A 21,618-nucleotide genomic window follows, 5' to 3' on the forward strand; every position below is an offset into this window, starting at 1 on the left:
GCTTAGAGCGCGTCCACTGAACTTCACTGTGGCTTTAAATCTGTCGGGTTGCATGTGCAGTCCTGCATTTTTAAAAGCAAGAAGTTGAGGAATGCACAATTCAAATCATGCATGTAAAAAATGCGTTGCACCCTTCATGGTTGCGAAACAAGACCTGATTTTGTGGTATAGGAAGATTACAATTTGTTGTATCGAAGTTAGAATTCGGATTCTCTCCTCCCTACAATTTACAAAATGCAGCCAACAGGAAATAACAAAAATTAAATAAGAGTAATACACAAAAAATGTTTAAGTCAGAGGGCCGGGCCCAGAATAAGTTGGAAAACCAGGAAGAATAAAACTTACAGCAAATTTTTATTTTGTCAAGGTATCAACGAAACGTCGTTTCTTCTACAGTAATACTTCAAACAGGTTTTCTAACTGCGAAACAAACAAAAAAAGGTTAAATACAAAGGTTTTCATAAATTAAAGAAAAGCTCATGTGATCAGGTTCTACATTCACGATGTTGCCGCCTTAATTCTGCAACCTAATCAGGTTTGTCTGAAAGCAAAAGTAACCGTAATTATTTCACCGGCATCCTCCGAGAGTGATTTGTTAAATATGAGTGAGGAACTAAGCAAAGGAAGTCTGGCTTACGGCCTAAGCCCTCTCTGTGAAATATCCCACTGTTGAGGTTGAAAAGGCTCTCACCAGTCTGGTACAGGGCGTGTAAACAGGTCTATGAGATAAAGGAGCATTGGGAGAGTCGTCGATCGTCCAATGCTGCTGGGAACAACGGACAGTTGTAAAGACAGTTTGGCCGGTAGCTGTCCTTTACAGCATCTCAGAAGCTGCTGCTGACAGACCGATGGTTCTGAGCTTAAAGATGGCCGAACCGAGCGGTGCGGACCGAATGGACTGAACGCTTCGGCAGCGCTTACTACAGACGCAATCTCCACGTCAAACGCCCGCATCTTGCTTTTAATGTGGATTCCCAGTCACTGTTGGCCTGGTCATTTTTCCATTTCGACATGTAGTTCATTTGAAAAATAACAGCAGTGCATGACACGTTGTACCCTGTTGAAGACTCTTAGGAGCTAAGCTATTTAACATTTGCATCAGAGTGCCTCAGATTTATGCTTCCCCATCGGTACGTCTAATACCTTGTTGAATTCGTGCTTGGTCTGACAGTCCCAAGAGACTGAATGAATTTTGCATCATCTTAGCAAGAGGAAACGAAACACAGATGACTTAAAACAACGAGGTAAGCATTCTTGGCAATTGCGTTGCCCGTGCATGCCTGTTGGCATTTCATCCGGACTCTTTGAACTCCTCTCCACTGCGCCGATCCCAAAGGCAGGTTTTGACTTGTCAAAATGGGGACCAGGGTTCAAATGACTATCCCAAAACAAAAAAAAACGTGCCCTCTTCAAACATATTCTCCCAGCATGAAAGCTCTGCGTTTTTTCTCATATGTGAAAAAAAGATTTTGTATTATCGAAGGAAGATTCAAAAGTCTCTGCGGAGATGCACCTGAAAGACGCTAAATGACTCCGCTACACAGTATAGTTGTATTATAAACACGGTGCTGTGTTGCAGCTGACTCCCAAGTGTTGCGTTTTGGAGCTTTTAGACCACCAAAAATGAATTCTCAACCAGTGGGAAACACTGCAGCCACCCCTCTAAAATTGTGCTGTCAGATCATCTCTACAATAAACATCTGCAGTAAAAAATATGTTTAAAGCGTACAGCAGGAGGGAGGGAACACATATTTCATATTGCAGTGTGTCCATGTCAACCAATTATTCCCTTGATTTGTTCTGGTGTGAGAAAGTCCAAACAGGGCAGTAGGGAAAAAAATGAAATCATCCAATTTAGTTTAAAAAAAACGTGTAAACAATGATTTGCCTTTGATGTGTTAGGGGAGCATGTTTGGGGTTAATGCTTCTGTGAGAGATGAGCTTTAGTCAAATCCCTCCTCTTCTTTTCCTTAATGTCCAAAAAGTACGGTTTCTTTTATTTGTCACTCCAGAGAAGAACAGGAGATCCCCGAAGAGTCAGGAACAAACCAGACCAGTGCACTCGACAGACCTCAACAGAGCAGACCAGCAGATACCAGATCGTCTCTGGTCTACGACTTCACTACAGTAAACTCTTCCATGCTGATGAAATATGTGTATTCGTGTGTTTGACAAAGACAGAGAAAGAAAAAGCGAGAGAGATTCTACGATGTTTATGACGAGTTGCCTGTGTGTGTGTGTGTGTGTGTGTGTGTGTGTGTGTGTGTGTGTGTGTGTGTGTGTGTCTAAGTGAGACGGTCCTCCAGTGGTGTATCTACGACACTCCGTTCACCAGCAGAGGAGCGTCCTGTTTGTCCTTCTTCATCCCTCGGTCTCTGATGGGTCTCGGATGGTAATGGCGAGATGGGCCCTCGCCGCCGGCACCGACGCCGCCCTGGGATGAGGAAGGCCCTCCTCCCCGCCCCCCCGAGGAGTGCTGCACGCTGCGCTCGTTACCGTCCACACGGATCTGTGGGTAAAGGAAATGAGCACAGTCTGGTTCCACACTTCACAGCTACAAGTGGAAGGGAAATATGATCAAATGAATGTTCGCTGACGAAATGGGACACTGGATGAGACCCTGGGCCCATTTTAATCAAGCGTCTCCCAGGAATCAGCAGAACGTTAAGCTAGGACTAAATATACTCAACTTTAGAGTAGGACAGAGATTTTTATGAAAGCTTCCTACTCTGACTTTCAGCGTTGGAGACAGACAGCTCCAGAGAGTAAGCGCCCTATTTTAACAATCTAAGCGCACGGCGTGAAGCGCCTGGCGCAGGTGCGTTTAGGGCGTGTACGAATCCACTTTTGCTAGTTTGACGGCAGAAAAAAGGGTCCGTGCGCCGGGCGCATGATTCAAAAGGGTTGTATTTAGTGTCTTCATTAATTCATAGGTGTGTTTTGGGCGTAACATGCAATAAAACAATCAGAGATCATCTCCCATTCCCATTAAGCCAGGCGCGTTTGGACCTTGGCGCATTGCTATTGTGATGGCGGATTTGCCAAGCAGGAAGGAGAGATTTTCAGGAGAAGAAACTGATCTGCTCGTGCGTGAAGTGAAAGCGCGGGAGGAGATCATATATGGCACGAGCAATACGAAACCAAAACTCCACGAGGTGAAGCAGGCTTTAAAATAACAATGAAATGCTGCGTTATTGACTTTAGACCAGGTCTTTCCGCTGCCAAGAATGCACCTGAACACACCTCCCTGTAAGACGCCCTTGGGCGCAGGTGCATTTGCTATTTAAACGACGCGGACGCTGGAGGGCAAAATTGCTGCTCCGGGTGCAAGACAGGGCCCTATGTGTGACATCGCTCTTACAACATTGAGAGCCCCAAACTAGAAATTCTGATGACATATTGTTAGTGCTGGCCAAATGAAGCTTTGTGAACAGTTTTCTTTATTTTCTGAGCCCACCAGATAACTTATGGGGCCTTACAGGTGGGGAAAATCCCTTCTCTAAAATGATATAATTTATAATACATATTTAAATTACTTATACATAAGTTGAACACCAGCATTTGGCCTGGAAAAAAAGGTAGAGTTGTTCCAATACCAGTATCGGAAATAGGGCTTTGACTCCGAACTTCGTTATTCGAATATTATAAAAAATAATGATATTCAAACGAATATAAGCCAGCCCTTAATATTCAAACCTGTTATGGGCATTATTTTTTGTAAATGCTTGTAAACGTTGTTTTCAGTTCAGATTCCGAGGCTTTTTCACGCATTTCAAAATGTAACTACACGTCGCGGCGACGCACGTCTCTCGGCCGTGGCTCGCTAGCGGTGCATTCCCCCCTAATTCTCAAAGAAAGCTGGCTGGCCCAGGGCCAGGCCAGCTCAGCGGCGTCTTTCTCCCGTCGCGTTCCACTGTCTCTCCTACCTACACCGGCGCCGCACCCTGTCCCTTCTCCCCTTTCTACCTGCCTGCTCAGTGCTGCTGCACATGAGGAGAGAGCACAGAGGGGAGGGGCTGCTCCTCAGTCACACAACAGAAGAGAAAGGTGACTGTTTCGGCGGCCACAGGAGAGAAATACATTGCGTGCTCGCTGGACAATACTGGCCGCCAGATTTGTCGCTTTTGTGAAAAAAAGTTGCTAAGTTGTGGCAACACCGCCCACACACACTGGCTCGACGCACACACCAGCACACGAGTATAAACATCAGACCACTTACGTAGGCTACGGTGAAAGCTCCGAACTTCCTGTCGAAAGCACACTGTTTGTGTTTAATCAAGGGTCTGACTTAATTTTTTTTTTTAAACTGAAGGCATTTAATGGTCAAAATATTATTAATAAATATTAGAATATATTAGAATATTAATATTAACATACAAACGAACTTCGAATATGATTTTTGGGCAAAAGTCAAAGCCCTAATCGGAAATGCCTCTGAAAATGCTTTAAATGCTGAATCGAGTATCAGCGAGTAGGCAAGTGTGTTTGGTGTTTGGAAAAAAAATCAATTAATGTATGAATCGCAGTTCTTATCTTCAAAGATTCTGAATCGTACTTTCACGTACCATATAACCAAAATATTGAAAACAATCCTTTACCCCTGTGTCGTATAACATAGCTTTAACCGAGTATGGTCTACTCAAAAGCACTTTTGCTGCTTGACAGAGCAAGACAGATAAAAAAAACTGAGCCGTATTGCGTCGGATTGTCTGTACATTATAAGTGACTGGACGAAGGACCCAACGTTACCTGACGGAGTCTCCAGGTAAGAGACAGCTAATGTTAGATAACGTGTCATTTCAATTTAGGTTCACAGCTAATTTTGGCCCGACTAGTTGTGTACCACACCAAAAAAATAAATAATAAAAAAAAAATAATCAGGAAACTGTTTTTCATTCTGTAATTATGTGACAGTGCCGTGCAGAATTTGACAAATTTGCCGACTTTGAGACTCAGAATTCCCCGCAGAAGCAGAGAGTTTTTTAATATTCAGGCTGTGAAACAGGTTGTGGTGAGTCGGCTGGGTGGTAGCTGCTTTTAAAAATGTAATGTTTGTTTTTCATGACTTGCTAAATTCTACGATGGCTAAGAAACGTTTTTGCTGACTTTTTTAGGGTTTTATGTCGACCAAACTGTATGGGAGAAAGCTATATGAGACATGCAATAATATAAAAGCTAATTTGCTTGTTTTGCTAAATAAAAGCATGTCAATAAACTCAACATGTCTGGCCCTTATTGTGATCATCATTTCCAGTGTGGCCCTTAGTGAAATTGAGTTTGAAACCCCTGCCTTAGATGATTCAATCTGGCTGTATTATCAGTAACGCTATCCCAGGGTCATCAAACAATCTATTTTTATCCCACGTTCATTAAAGCAATATTAAAGACTAGTATGTCTTAGCATGTTAAATGAATACATTCCATGTAACAGTTACAGTTTCGACTGTAGCAGCGACGTTAGTGGTATCAACTTTAGGGTTGGGTACCGAAACCCGGTTCCACTATGGTACCGGTTCCTACGCAAACGGTAGTATTCGGACCGGATTAGAACGCGAATTTCGGTTCCGACTGAAATATTTTCCCTCTGTCGCTCCGGACAGCGGCAGACTCTTTTTTTCTTTCTCCCTTTTCTGCCGAGTGGTGCACGTGCCCGCTTGCGGTGTGAAGCGTGTCTGCGCTATTCCACCGACATGCACTCTACAATCCCTGCTGATAGATGGCTTTTTGTACACGCTCTGAAACGGACGTAAAAATATCACACTCTCTGTAGTCTAACTTTAGCTAGCTACCGTAAATGTAGGCTACTTTTAAAATGGCATATTTTCCCTCTGGGGTCACCAAAACGGACGTGAAAGCATATTAACCATTCACTGACTACACGTGATCGCTAGTAAACATTACACTTACTCTGCTAGTCGTTCAGGACAAGAGCCTGTAGCCTGGTGGTGGGGGAGGCGAGACAGCCTCCCAAAATTGTCTGCCCTTTCAAACTCATACCTGGGTGTGTACAGACCTCTTGGACACCACCTGAGAGAGTTTTCTCCTGTGCAGTAGGCCTACATGCCATAAGTCAGGAGAGGTGTGGTATATTGCCAGAGAAGGCAAATATGGTCATTTTTCTGCAAAAGAACTGCTAAAGTTTGGATTGGCAAGAGAGTCTCAAAACCTATAGGAAGGCCCTAAGAAAGGCCAGATCAGACTATTACTCATCACTAATAGAAGAAAATAAGAACAACCCAAGGTTTCTTTTCAGCACTGTAGCCAGGCTGACAGATAGTCACAGCTCTAATGAGCCATCTATTCCTGTAGCTCTGAGTATTGATGACTTCATGAGCTTCTTTAATGATAAAATTACAAAATTATTAGAGATAAAATTCATCACCTTTTGCCCTCAACTTCTAACGGTTCACCTTTAAACGCAGGGTCGCTAGAAATAACGACTAGTCTCGACATATACTTAGACTGCTTTTATCCTATAGACCTTCAACAATTAATGTTAAAGATATCCTCAGCTAAGCCAACTACCTGTCTCTTAGACCCCATCCCAACGAGACTACTCAAAGAAGCGTTACCCATGGTTAACACTTCATTACTAAATATGATCAATATGTCCTTATTAACAGGTTATGTACCGCAGTCATTTAAAATAGCTGTGATAAAACCTCTTCTGAAAAAACCACCCTCGATCCTGAGGTCTTAGCAAACTATAGACCTATATCTAACCTTCCCTTTCTATCCAAGATCCTTGAGAAGGTAGTTGCTAATCAGTTATGTGATTTTCTACATAGCAATAGTTTAATTGATGACTTTCAATCAGGATTTAGAAAGCATCATAGCACAGAGACGGCACTAGTGAAAATTACTAATGACCTTCTAACTGCTGCAGACAAAGGGCTTGTCTCCATCCTTGTTTTACTTGATCTTAGGGCTGGGCGATAAATCGATTTTATCGATTAACTCGAATGTGTAGTCAACGTGGATTTGTTTAAATGAAAAATCGATTTTCTCCTTAACATCCGCCGACGCTCCCCTCTGGGCTCCCGTAGCTCCGAACGGGCTCATCCCCCCGCGCGTTTGCCATAGAGATACACAAACAACATGGCAGCGACTGGGACTCAAATGGAAACCTACCTCGTGCACTGTCCCCGGCTGAGAGTCACCTATTCTCGGTAACTGAACCACCAGCTACAGCTGACCTGAAGGAGCACCATGCGGGGAAACAGAGGCCGTGTTGAGGAATTCTTTTGCGGCACAACACATCTACTAAATGCCGCTGATACAACCGAGCTGTGACGGAGGTCTGTAGCGGCTTAAACAACTTGCAATCGCCGCTGTGTAGCACGGAGCTCCGCTTCAACGTTTTTTTTTATCGCTACGAAGGAGCTTGCTACAGGTATGCTACATTCAAGAGACCATGGGAGGTTAACGTACGTTACTCAGCAACAGGTGAAAATAGGGGCAAGGCTGCGCAATAACGTTAAAATGATTTGAACTTTTAGCGAGGAACGAGTTACCACCTGTGTGAAAACAGCTTTATCTCACGCATCCGTTTTGTTGTTGAATATATAGCCCCCCCCCAAAAAAAGAACAACCTCAAACCAATTTATATTTCCACAAAATTGGCATGAATAATCATAATGGTACATGCCCCATGTGTGTGTATGAGTCAAAACTAAATAAAACTTGTTTTGAACAATTTCTTTGTCATCTGCAGATTGATTTTAAGTAGAGGGAGAAAAAAATCGATTTAAATCTTAAATCGGATTTTTTTTTTTTTTTTTATCGGGGATTTTATTTTTAGGCCATATCGCCCAGCCCTACTTGATCTCAGTGCTGCATTTGACACCATTGACCATACAATCCTGTTACAGAGATTGGAACACTTAGTTGGCATTAAAGGAATTGCTCTAAACTGGTTTAAGTCCTATTTCTCTGATCGATCTCAATTTGTTAATATTAATGATAAATCCTCCAAGTACACTAAAGTTAGCCATGGCGTTCCTCAAGGCTCAGTGCTTGGACCAATTCTATTCTCCTTATATATGCTTCCTCTAGGCAATATTATTAGGAAACACTCAATTAACTTTCACTGTTATGCGGATGACACCCAATTATACTTGTCAATCAAACCAGACGAAACCAGTCAGCTAGCTAAACTTCAAGCGTGCATTAAAGATATAAAATCCTGGATGACCTATAATTTTCTGATGTTAAACTCTAACAAAACTGAAGTTATTGTCCTGGGCCCTAAACACCTCAGAACCTCATTATCTAAAGACATAGCTACTCTGGATGGTATTGCCCTGGCCTCCAGCACTACTGTCAGAAATCTAGGGGTTATTTTTGATCAGGATATATCCTTTACGCCCCCATCTAAAACAAACCTCAAGAACAGCCTTTTTTCATCTTCGTAACATTGCCGAAATTAGGAATATCCTGTCTCAAAACAATGCTGAGAAACTAGTCCATGCATTTGTTACATCCAGGCTGGACTATTGTAATTCCCTACTGTCAGGTTGCTCAAATAAGTCCCTAAAGACTCTCCAGCTGGTCCAAAATGCTGCAGCGTTTTCTCACAAGAACTAAGAAAAGAGATCATATTTCACCAGTATTAGCTTCTCTGCACTGGCTTCCTGTTGAATCCAGGATTGAATTTAAAATCCTTCTCTTGACCTACAAAGCTCTAAATGGTCTAGCACCATCATATCTAGAAGAGCTCCTAATACCTTATTGTCCCACTAGAGCACGGCTCCCCAGAATGCAGAGTTACTCGTGGTACCTAGAGTCTCTAAAAGTAGAATGGGGAGCCAGAGCCTTCAGTTATCAGGCTCTTCTCCTATGGAACCAGCTCCCGATCTGGGTTTGGGGGGCAGAAACTGTAATCGCTTTCAAGAATGAACTTAAAACTCTTCTATTTGATAAAGCTTATAGTTAGGGAGTGAGGAGTTGCAGTGTCCACCTAACTGGCCCACCTGCTTCTCTTCAAAATTGTTAGATTAATAATATATAACAAAGTAGAAGGAGGCAGGCCAGCAAAGCCAGATCCGCAGGGGGAGAGTTCAAAGCCCGAAAAAGCTACCTCTCCTTATGACCTGTCTCTTAGTTACGCTGTTATAGTTACGCTGTTATAGTTTTAGACTGCCGGGGGACTTCCTTCCGTTGACACACTGAGCTGCTCTCTCCTCTCCCTTTCTATTACTATTTCTATTACCATTACTATTTGTGTTTATCCCGTCCCAGAAATGCTTGTTATTAATCCTAGCTTCTGGGGAGTTTACTCCCCGGAGTCCTTATGTTTTTTCCCCCCAGCGTATTTCCTTGGAGAACGTTAGCACCAAGATCTTGGTTCCAGCTGTCGCCGTGGTCCTGCTGCACTCCCTGCTTGGCTCAGCGGTGCTCTGCAATGTCATGCTGCGTCCTGCTGAACCCTGCTGCTTCCTGCTGAACCCTGCAGCTTCCCGCTACGTCCATCCATGCTCTGCTGGGCCACGCTACATCCTGTAACGCCCTGCAGCGCCCTGATATGACATGAACTACTACGACTACCATTTGAAGTCACTGTTCCATTATTAATGTGACTATTATCGCCACTGTTCATCACATCCCCAACCGGCCCGTCAGACACCGCCTACCAAGAGCCTGGGTCTGTCCGAGGCTTCTTCCCAAGAGGGAGTTTTTCCTCGCCACTGTCGCACTGCTTGCTCTTGAGGGACTTATTGTAATTGTTGGGGCTTTGTAAATTATAGAGTGTGGTCTAGACCTACTCTATCTGTAAAGTGTCTCGAGATAACCTGTGTTATGATTTGATACTATAAATAAAATTGAATTGAAGTTTGAAGCTGGTTGGCATACCAACTCAACATTTGTTGTTACTTGTTAATAGTGTAACTGTTATTTGTTAAATTATTGTAGTTGTGTGTTAGGTGACTTAGGTTTACTTATATATTTAAGTACTTTAAAACGTTAATATATTGTTAAATTTAAATAATTTTCAATAAAAATAAAAGAAAATCCATAAAAAGTCTTTTATGTCATTTTTCAGTTTTCAAGAATCTGTTTAGGAATCGGAATTGTTTTAAAAGTATTGGTTCGGCATCGGAATCGTAAAAATCCAAACGGTACCCAACCCTAATCAATGTTAGCCTATATTCGGCGATGTGCTATATCACACAGGAATCTACTCGCAGAGCAACAAAAAGAATTACAGGTCCCTGGAGGCTCACAATTTTTTCACCAGTGGCTTTGTGGGAGTGGCTTTACATCACAAAATATCAGGGCGCGACATTTGTTTATTTCGTTGGGATGTGAAGCCATCTTGGAGGGTTACTGCCCTAAAAAAAAAAGCCCCATCAGACCTGAGTTGCAGGAAGACAACACCTGCTCCGTCCATCTAGTCGGCAGTTTATACAACTTAAGATCAGGATTTTTTGACTTATTAAAAAGGTGCAGAACACCACACAGCAACTTTTCGACATTGTACCAAGCAAAAAAACAATTGTAAATATGACAACTGCTAACAAGGTCTACGCTCATTAATTCAAATGGTTTGTTTTCCCTCACGGCATAAACGCAAATGACGTTTATTGGGCGTTCCCAGTAATGCCGACCAAGTCTATGAAGAAGAAGAAGACTGATCTGTATGAGACTGGAGGACGTAGCATCCCTATAGCTAGCTCACTTGGGAACGCCATGTTGTTTCCGTGAAAATCATGCTGTTGCAGTCCATAACCCATTCATGAGTTGTGATCCACAGCCGTCCACAGTTTGTTACACAGAACCATCAGATAATTAAGTCACACTACCTCGGTTTGTGTTGTAATCTTAGCTATACTGTTCTTTGTTTTGATAGCCGGTCGGGCCACACGTGCATGTTAGAGCACATGAGGCCGAGGGCAGTGACAAAGCGTCAGAATTTGACCAGGTGGAGAACAGTCTGTGAGAGCCAAGTGGCTCTTTTCTGTCCATTACATTACGCAAGTTTGCCAGATCGAGTAGCAGATCTGTAGTTCGAATGAGACATAACGACAGCGGTAATGGACAATTCCGCTTCCAACCTGTAGGGGGACCGAAGAGGAAAAGTGCTCTAGTGTTTAAAAGTAGTTTTTTTTTCTTCATTACTATATTTATATACTCAAGTTCTTTTTCAGTTATGACTGTCAAACTAGATTAAAAAAAAGAAAGTTCTATGGCAATCATTCTCTGTATGAATTTGTTCATGTTTTACAAAGGGATTAACCTGAGCCAGGCCATACGACAATTATAGCAATCATATCACATCCATAAAGGGTTAGTAGTATACAGCTGTATATATTTTAGGGGTGTATATATTCACCGATACAAATCTTTATCCAGTTGTATTATCACAGATCAGCTACATCGATACACGGACCCCTGCATCGGTCTAAATGGACCAAGATTCGGCCGATGGCCCCGTTCTAACGTTACGAATCGGTTCACTGTCAATCCAACGAAGCTGTTCCGGTGCGCGCAATGCTGTTGATCGTGACATATGTGTGCGTTTATTTGCGAGGGAGACAATAGGCTCACCATCTGTGTGGTTAAGGACTTGGTCATTCATGTTCGGGATGGCAGGGATCAGCCAATCAGTGCCTTTGTTTGGGTTTGCAGAAAAAACAAGTTTGACTGCCAAGTTTCGTTTTTGGAGTTAGCGGTGAAAGTGGCTGAGAGGAATACATCGTGGATATTGTAAATTGTACTAGCTGCGGTCTGTGAATCATCCATCCATGTGTGTGTTCATAAACATGTGAGTAGACTAGTACACACACACACACACACACACACACACACACACACACACACACACACACACACACACACACACACACACACACACACACACACACACACATATATATAGATAGATGGATATGTATTTGGGTATGTTAAGTTCATAATGATTATATTAACGTTAGACCCAGCCCGCTGTTCAGCTCATTCTCTGTAAGCGATGCAGCATGAAAGCACGGCAAGCCAGCCGGTGTTAGTTACCCCGTCGCCACATCGTTCCCAGAAAACGAGCCGAATACAGATGTCACTCGTGGAGATAGCAGTGTGCTTTGTGTGGATGAAGCATGAAGTTAATCTGACTCATTTAGCGGCTGGCTCTCTGCCTCATAGCATTACTACTCCGCTGCTCATTTGTCCATCAGTTATTGTAAAACCTCAGCACAGCGACTTGCCGAATTAAATATCAACTAATAATCAACTGTAAAGTAGCTACACCTTTTGAAGGATCCCTTGGTAAATCAGCTTCTGCCGGGTAGAAAAAAAAAATATATTTAAAAAAAAGTTAACAGGCAAAATCCATTATTATGTCTACAAAATTATTTTAGATATAGTATAAGTTCAAGTCACCACTACCTCTGGTCAAAATATTGACTTAGAATCTCAATATATTGGCTTAGTATCTCAATATATTGACTTAATATCTCAAAATATTGGCTTAGTATCTCAATATATTGACTTAGTAACTCAGAATATTGACTAAAAATCTCAAAGCAATGAGAACATTTAAAATATTCACTTAGAATCTCAATATATTAACTTCTGCACACCGGCGTGCAAAGTATAACTTGGTATTATGGAGTCTGGAGATCCTTTTTTCTTGTTGAATGGGAAATCTATTCTTGGGACACGTTTGTTTCTACTGTTTCAACGGAATTTTGTTAATGTTGATAGAGGTTGGATGCTTTCAACGGTTTGTTCAAATTCTGCATTAGCAAAACACACAAAAATGTATAAAATGATAAATCTTTACCATACGGCACATACGCAAGTTCGGGTATCAGGAAGGGGAAAAATGGTATCGCAACATCTCTAGAACAAAGGTCATCCCAGTCCTGTGGCCTGTGTACCGTGGCTTTGCGGATATCCCTTACCATCAATAAGCTATTCATGCAGGGGAACAGTTTTAGTCCACTCTCATCACTTGTGCGCTATCCTTGAGGTGCTGTACTGGCAAAGTTTGATTAATTACTACAGAGAAGAGATGGCATGCATTGTCCGGTAATAACTCGCACAAAGTCAGGCACAAAAATGTTTATCTTTTAATAAGCTCACGGTCATCAAGTGCTCCAAATCATCACTCCTTTTATGGATTTTTTCTACCTGACAGGTCATCTCCTCTGGATCTATCCTAAATGCCTGAGATAGAAGTATTTTCCTGGTTTAAGAAAGAAGAAAAAGAAACATGCATGCTTTCATTCTTAGTTCTAAAAGTAGTACCAAATATGTGTCAGAATCTTTGGCCAGTTTGGACTGATTCACTACTCCGAGACACAAATAAATGCACAGATCCAAAAAAATATATATATTTATGGGCGTTTTATTTTATTTTTCATCGTAGAGGTGAATGTGTGTGACTGTTACCTGTAGAGTGTCTTCCTGCGCTCTTGTCTTGGGATCTCTGACATGCCGAGGCCTTGGCTCGCTCCACTGCATGTCATCACCTAAACCAGGAAGAACAAATCCTGAGTCTGCCTCGTTCCCAACACACTCACGGGAGGATAATATATAGGTGAAACAAACTAAAGGGAGATCAACAACCGCAGACTATGTCACAGTCATGTTGCCCTGCAGTCTGAGGCAACAGCTCGCTGGCAGGCAGCAGCTTAACAAATAGGGTTAAATCTGTGTCATAATTACATTTATGTCAGGGGAAACTCCTTTTTCCCAAAAACAACCAAAAGGAGAATTTATAAGTGCAGGGACACTAAAGGGATTTCATTATTGGATTCATTCTCATTCTTCAGGATATACAGTAATTCAATCAAAAGCCTCTCACTGTATTTATTTCACTTCACTACACACTCATTTCTTTCTACATCTTTCTGGTTTTTTAATCATCTCAATTCATTACCTTCAAAATTAGTTTTATCTACAGTCAAATGGTAGAAAAACATAAGCAGCTGTATAACTGCTTGAGAAACGTTTATCAAGCTTTTCCTTTGTAAAGACTTGACTCCTCTCTTCTCTCCTGAGGAAAATCCTGCATGAGATTGCTGCAAAAAAAGATCAATGGCAGCCAACGACAACTACTGCATACCTTTATACCCCCCTCCTCCTCCTCTTCCTCTCCCCCCTCGTCCACGCATCCCTCCTCCGCCTGCTCTCCTCCTCCCATCTGTCCTTCTGGGCAGGGTCCCGCCTCCTGTCATCAGCTCCTCGGTGGGGGCCAGTGACCAATCGCTGAGCTCGTCTTTGTGGTCCGACTCCGTCTCTGAAGCGTTGGATGCCTCCGAGTTGGTGCCTGGGGTAGCGACTCTCTATTCAGTACTTATAGCCATGAACAAGCTGGATGTTTCTTGTACTTTCCATTGAAATACCAGAAACACCTATTTTAGCCTAAAAAGTGGGACCACTGTGCACAAAAAGTGAAGTAACTACCTAATAACCTCAATCTAAGCCAGAGAATCAGCTCTTTTGCTTAGTCGTTGTGCCTTTGACATTGAACCAATGCGAGAACTCAGAGCTGCAACTGCCGACATATTAACGCTTCAGATAATTACGTTTACCTTTTTTTATGCGTACAAGCACGGTATTGGAAAAAGACGATGTAAATATAATCGATTTAAATAGGTTTTAAGGAATCCCCTTGTGGTGTATCATCATTTCATCGTACCTGAGGCGAAAGCAGCGCCTCCTCCTCTTCGCCCTCTGCCACCTCTTCCTCCCCCTCCTCCGTAGGGCTTCCCTCCTCCTCCTCCACCACCCCCTGCTCCTCTCCCCATGCCCAGGCCCATGCCATTATCGAACACGTAGGTTTTGTCTTTGAGGGTTCGGGGCCCTGTCCCTCCTCCTCCCCCTCCGCCTCCTATCTGTCTCAGCTGCTCGTCGATCTGGAGACGCTCCAGACGAAGCTGATCCACCTCCTGTGGACATGAGGAATACAAAAAATAAAAAAGTATGTTTTATTTTTAACTAAAAGCCTGCTTTTACTAATATCCCCGTGTAGTGGAAAGCCTCCCAGTGTGTACTGGGGTAACAAGTTTATCAACATAAGTCTATGTTAATGCTTTTTTTGGTAAACTTTAACACCACAGCATCAGTGTGTGAAAGGAAGTCGCTTTGGATAAAAGCGGCAGCTAAATGAAATGTAAAAGGATCAGCTGATTGTGTTACATCAATTTTATGAGCCAGAATCATTCAACCATGTCATATTAATACATAAGCTGGGGAATTTTTTGTTCTGTATAAGGACCTTCAGTATTTGGAGCAAGAGGCTTTTGGATAATAAGGTGGGCCAAAATCAGTATGCTATTTTTATTTCAATGTAACAATTGGGATGCGGATTTTCGGCATTCCCGCACCCCATTTTTGCATCACACTGGTGAGAAATGGTTTTTAATCTGTCACTGTGATATCTTCAGCAGAAAGCAAAAAAAGCATGGAGACAAACCACACCTTATGTTAAAGCAATCACAGTGACGTGTTAGTTCACAGTGAAAAGGGGGCTGGTCTAAAATGAAAACACTTGATGCAGGATGTTGTCATTACTGGTGATTATACGCACCTTCAGGTAGTTGAGGTGATAGTCCAGCAGTACTGTAGCATTGGAGATGCTTTCCTTGGTCCCCACAAATACAAATGGCACCAGTCCCTGTGAGAGAGGATCAGAGGTTTAAAGAAAGACGAAATTCTCTTGCCTTACATTTGATCTGTCCTCAAATGATGCATACTAGCAGTAGTAAAGATATATATTCATTATTGGAATCAGAGGTTGATGATTTAGGGGAATGAGGGCTGAGCTTGACTTCAGTATACAGTTATTTAGTAGGTGTTTTGTTAAGTAGGCAGAGGTGTTGCTCTTTTCTTTCCCACTGACATCGTCTGCTGCTGCCGCTGCGACTGCTGAGGGCTTTTTGTCATTCTCAGGCTCAATGCGAACCCGAACCACCCCAGACTTATCAACTACTTCCTGGATCAGTTTGCCGTTTTTGCCAATCACCTTCCCTATAAAAAGGGCAAAAACATCATCAGTCACAGTCTGACAGGACTTTAAAGTTCAATAGTCTGGCTTATTCGCCAATAAATTAAAGCTGGCGCATGAATAACCTCATTGTTTCAGTTGAGTGATTTTTCTCACCTACTAAGTTCCGGGGAACTTTGATGACATCTTCAGAGAACTCCAAGAAACTCCTCGCTATGCGGACAGCGTCCTGGTCCTTAGAAAAACAACAGGCATAAAACAAACGCAACTGTAACTTCTGTCACTTCCTTACCTCACTCAAGTTTATAGTTAAAGGCAGGGATGGTAACTATTGCTAATATACGCTTTTTAAATATGGTTTGAAATGGTCTTTACAACAACAATAAATAACTGAAAAAGGAGCGAAAAAGATCCGTCATCTGTAGCTGCTGTAATCCTGTAAAAAGGCCCACCAATCACTGCCTCGTGGTCCACTTGGAAAGAACCAATGAAAAGCCTCCGTGCCCCGTTGTGCGTACTTAACGTGTCGTGCATGAGCCTGAGCTCAATGCGCGTCACCACATTGCTAACAGTAGTCATGTTTTTTTTTGTTTTTTTTACATTCAGTGTGATAATAACAGGTTAGAGCTGGGCAATATATCGATATTATATCGATATCTTGATATGAGACTAGATATCGTCTTAGGTTTTGGATATCGTAATATGGCATAATTGTTGTCCTTTCCTGGTTTTAAAAGGATGCATTACAGTAAAGTGGTGTCATTTTCTGAACTTACCAGACTGTTGTAACTGTTCTATTATTTGCCTTTACCCACTTAGTCATTATATCCACATTACTGATGATTATTTATCAAAAAATATCCCAATAGTCCACACTACAATATTGTTTCGATATCGAGGTATTTGGTCAAAAATATTGTGATATTTGATTTTCTCCCTATCGCCCAGCCCTATATCAAGGTGTCTTACCGATGAATGAGACATGAAGTAAAATTGCGGCCCTCGTGCACGTCTGTGTGGGGCTTGGAGCTCTGAGGGAAGGGGGGAGGGGTTAGACGGATCCCCGAGGAGACGCTACTTTCAAATCTTGCTAGCTTTTCAACATTACCAGCGCTGCCTTTAACGTAAACAACAAAAAGCTTTGAAACTTGTTTCCATATGGAAAGTAAACGTCTTAACACTCGGGTCTGCACTAGTAACTCCAGACACAAGACGGACACATCCATCAGTGTGTCAGTTTCCCATCCCACCTCTCCGTATATGTGAAAGGTGCACGTCTCCTCGTCCAGGTCTATGTTAGTGACTCCCGGGACTTTGCGTGCTTGCTGAATGTTGGCCCCGTGGGTCCCGATGGCCAGACCCATTAGATCATCCCGAACCACAAACTGTTCGTGAAACCTTGATGCCAGCTGCCTGGAACTCTGTAGAAACATAACCATAGGGACAAACGGGAAAAACATGAACAAAAACAACTGCCACAACAGAGTAAATTTAATGCGTTAGACTTTGTCATTCCATCCGTCACTTGGCGGAGAGGGTCATAAAAATTACGTCAAAATGTATTATCTGCCAGTTTCTTTTTTTTTTTTACGACAATAAGAAATTTATTTTCATTCATTCATCTTTATTTTTTTAATAATTAAGATAAAACAGAAAAAGTTAATACATAAGTGACAGCGGAAGCCACTAAAAACACTGTGGCCATTGTGCCTAAACAGGTAAATATGTAGGTTATCAGTATTGCTTGGTCGTCCTTTCTTCTCCACAGCACCAATCCCTCTTTCCGGGAGCAGAGGAGACACAGGTGAAGTGAAGATAATTTTGTCGTCACTGGTTACAAACAGGCTCCAAGTACTCAAAGTTAAGTAGAGTATTCTAATCCGTCAAAATGTTTGGTGGCCTTCAAATTTTTGCGTCATTGTTAAAACTATTCCTTCAATGACGAAAAATATTAATTTAACCTCTGAGTAGGAGTTAAAGGGATTCTTGATGGACAATCCTTTTATAAACCCATAATCATTTTTAACTGCAAAAGGATCATATTATACACATACAAGAACACACACACTTAAAGTTGCAGTTGTCAGTAATCCTCATTTTGTGTGTGTGTGTGTTTGTGTGTGTGTCTACCTCCAGTTGTCTGTTTGCCTCTTCGTTCCTCAGCATGAGTGACAGTTTGGTGCGGAGGCTCCTGAAGTGCATGTCGCTCATCATGTTGGCCCGCTTTGTTGTGACCTCATTCACAGACTGCGAGGACAAAAGAAGCTTAATTAACACACTGGCTTTGGAATATGTTACTGATGGAGGTCATCTACTAAATGATGTGATATTGTTTGAAATCATACACAGGGTACTCCAATCAGACTATATCAATGGAAAAGTAACAAATTGGATGGTCGTTGCGGCAAGTAGCTATGGCAACTTTTACCTTTACGTTCTTAAGTAAAAAAAAAAATTAATACAAAAAATGTGTTTAACAAACCAAAATGACCAGCTGCTTTTTCTCTGAGTCGTAGGTGACATTGAAAGCTCCCACGGCCTTTTTAAAGTCTTTGTGTGCTGATTCCTTGGAGCACCTGTCAACACAGAGTTACACAAATAATTCATGCCAATAATTCAGTAATATTTACTGACTATTTAGGGGCACGTGCGCACATAACCAAAGTTGAGACACTGTGCTACTGTGTGTAGCCTTCTAATGATACATTTTTAGTCTTTTCAGAGCCTAATACAAACATTTGCATATGTAGCCCAACTACAGCCATTTATTAAAGGCTAATAAGGGTTTCATTTTTTACACACGCAGGTTTTACCTGTAAATAAAATAAAACCCACAGGAATGGGACTCACACCTTGAGTGTTGTATTGGTGGCATATACCGCTGCGGTCTACTGGCATTAACATTGTGTCACTTACAAACAACACTGAGACTGTGGTTCTCTGACAGATGCAGCTACACATCAGCAGGTTTCAAAGTTGCATCCTCCTGACAAGGTACTGAGCCGTGCAGGCAACTGTCACTTGGCGCTAAGCTTGCGACTGGTCTTTGCTTTAAAAAAAACAAACAAAAAAAACAGCAATTTAATGCTACCATGGCCCAGCAACTAGTGCAAAAGCATAATCACTTTTAAAATGCCAAACTTTGAAATGTTCTGGTGTTTTTGCCTCTCCTTCTCTTCCATTTGCTTTACTTTCAACTTGCACAGTCAATACAGGGCTCAGTTTCTAAGCACAAAACCTGTGGGAATGTATCTAACCCAAAAGGTTGCTTGCACGTCCTGAGGTGTATTTACTGTACGGGCCATATAGAGCTCATATCAAACTTACATCTGTCGGAGATCCTCGGGTACATCCAGTCGGATCTTGATGAAGGTGGTTTTGGTGGCTGGTTTATTGGGGTTGACCGGCCGTAACCGCTCCAGCGTCACTATCTCATTTAATGTAGCGTCGCATGCAGCGTACTCTATTACGTAAAACTAGAGAAACATAAAGACAAGGATAATGTCAGTTCCAATTTTGCACGTTGAAAAGCAGAATGTGCGACATCAACGTTGGAGAAAGAATATGAGTAGAAACTGTGAATCAATTAATAAAATATAAACTAATAAAAATATAAACACTTTTTATTAACAAAGTTAAAACTTTCTGGAATTGAACGGTGGGTAAGACCGAGAAAAAAACAGAAAGAAAGAGAGGCATAAAAAGACAGTGGATCAGATAAAATAAAACATCTGCTCCAGACTCTAGAGGAATGACGTTGATTTGAATGAGTTTACTTCCTGCGTCTCACTGTTGTGATCAGGATTCAAATATCAACGTTTGAACGAGTGATTGGACAACATGGCATCATGACTTTGCGTACACATACACGCCACTTTCCTAAAGCCAAATGGCGTGTTATCTGTACGCATTTTCAGCTATCCACGTGTAGGTCTACGCTGTATACAGCAGATGTAAACATACCCGCCACGTTGCGTGTTATCACGAGAACGTGACGTACTATCGCGAGAACGTCACCCATGTAAAAAATAAAAATAAAAAATAAAAAATAAAAAATAAAAAATAAAAAATAAAAATAAAAAATGGTTGGGTTTAGGAAAAGAACACAGGGAAAGCTTTAGTAACACAAAAAACCCCGACAAAAAACACGGAAAATAATGACAAAAACACGCTTAGGAAACAAATTAACGGTTGGGTTTAGGAAAAAAACATTGGGGAAGGCTTAAAAAAAAAAAAAAAAAAAAAAACGGCTGAAAATCGCCACACGCGGGACACGATCCCGGCTCTCCCGGGTGAAAGTCCTGTGTTTTACCCATCCACCACCTCAACCACCCTCCATACGCGGACCTACGTCCCTTTATACTACTCGCTATGGCGATAGGTTAATCAGGTATTTTATCTGCTGAAACATAAAATTTATGACAAACCAAACAGATTTAATTGACAAAGCTAGTCAAAGGCTACACTTCTGTATCTGTATCATCTTCTAGTTTCAGTAGTCATGTTGTAGTCACTGTTTTCAATAGATAGTTAATAAACCTTTGTTTGACTAGTTTATTACAAAACCAAGCCATCACGCGCCATGCCGCATGCTACTTGCTGCCATTTTGATTCGACTTGTATCTTGATACCCAGCCCTACATTACAATGGTAATGTAACCCAGACTTCGAAAGACTGAGCCCTACCTCTCCTTTGACCATGCGAACCTTGGCCAGCCACCATCCACATGGCTCCTTGTCATTAGCCCTGGAATATACCTGGCAACACGCACACACACAGACACACACACAGTCAATTTGACAAAGCTTTCCACTCAAACCTGAGATGTTTACAATAAAGGCAGCTGGCACAGAGAATGCAAACACACAAATTGAATGCAGAGATAAACTGATGTGGGCTCATTTCTTATTCAATCATTTCAAAAGGTGACTTTTAGCACTGAGGACTTCTGAGGCTATATAAACATAAAACAAAGCAAAGAATGATTTATTCGTATTTAAGCATTATGAAGTGAACACATGTAGTTTCTCTGATGCTTTTGGAAGAAGGGCAACATTAAATTACACAAAAGTGTTCTGTTTTCACCATTACAGCATTAGCACGTAGTTTTTTTCTTGTTTGTAATTTAACAAAAACTAATACAGCAATTTATTGGTGTTCATTTTGAATCTTAAAAAAAAAAAACAGGAATGAAGTTCATCAACTGCTTACTTCCAATACCACATATTTTTACGTGAAAATCACAAAAAAAAAGAAAAACAAGGAGCCTTTAGAATCTGTTTGACCTACACAGCAGACCTTTAGGGTGCTGACACACCAGGCCGATTTTCGGCCGTTGGACAGTCTGGCGAGGTGAGTGACGCGAATCTGTTCGGTGTGTCCCGTACCGTCGTCAGTCTGGGGGGCTGTCAGCGTTCATTTTGGCCGACCTAACATGTTCGGTCGGCGGCTGGGCCGTCGGGACTCACCCGGAAATGGCGAGCTGAATGAGGTGACTAGAGTCTCTCAAAATCTGACGAAAATCTTTTAAACTGACCTTTGTTGAGCTGAAATGAAGACAGGTTCAGGAACTGCATGGCCTATTTCTCGCTTAAAATGTTCTCAGAAAGATGTTTCAGTGAACTATTTTAGTACAATATGAGATCGTATTCTGAACGGCCGCCATGAC

At 41.9% G+C, this 21,618-nt stretch overlaps 1 protein-coding gene across 2 annotated transcripts in view; it reads right to left on the minus strand.

Annotated features, from left to right (window-relative positions):
* Positions 1–335: 335 nt before the first annotated feature.
* fmr1 (FMRP translational regulator 1) overlaps positions 336–21,618 on the minus strand; it is a 31,311-nt gene continuing 10,028 nt past the window's right edge. The window contains exons 4-15 of one of the 2 annotated variants that reach the window (XM_039813458.1): positions 20,636–20,707; positions 19,277–19,425; positions 18,432–18,525; positions 18,080–18,196; positions 17,200–17,370; positions 16,106–16,184; positions 15,845–15,972; positions 15,533–15,619; positions 14,642–14,891; positions 14,066–14,269; positions 13,390–13,469; positions 336–2,509 (exon numbers count right to left, since the gene is read on the minus strand). In XM_039813458.1, the coding sequence (XP_039669392.1) occupies positions 2,315–2,509; positions 13,390–13,469; positions 14,066–14,269; positions 14,642–14,891; positions 15,533–15,619; positions 15,845–15,972; positions 16,106–16,184; positions 17,200–17,370; positions 18,080–18,196; positions 18,432–18,525; positions 19,277–19,425; positions 20,636–20,707 (1,626 nt within the window). In that variant the 3' untranslated portion in view covers positions 336–2,314. Of the gene's footprint in view, positions 2,510–12,759; positions 13,184–13,389; positions 13,470–14,065; positions 14,270–14,641; positions 14,892–15,532; positions 15,620–15,844; positions 15,973–16,105; positions 16,185–17,199; positions 17,371–18,079; positions 18,197–18,431; positions 18,526–19,276; positions 19,426–20,635; positions 20,708–21,618 lie in introns of those variants that run through there. The other variant, XM_039813459.1, reaches the window with a different exon arrangement.

The sequence above is a fragment of the Perca fluviatilis genome, chromosome 10, assembly GCF_010015445.1.
Source record: "Perca fluviatilis chromosome 10, GENO_Pfluv_1.0, whole genome shotgun sequence".
Lineage (NCBI taxonomy): Eukaryota > Metazoa > Chordata > Actinopteri > Perciformes > Percidae > Perca > Perca fluviatilis.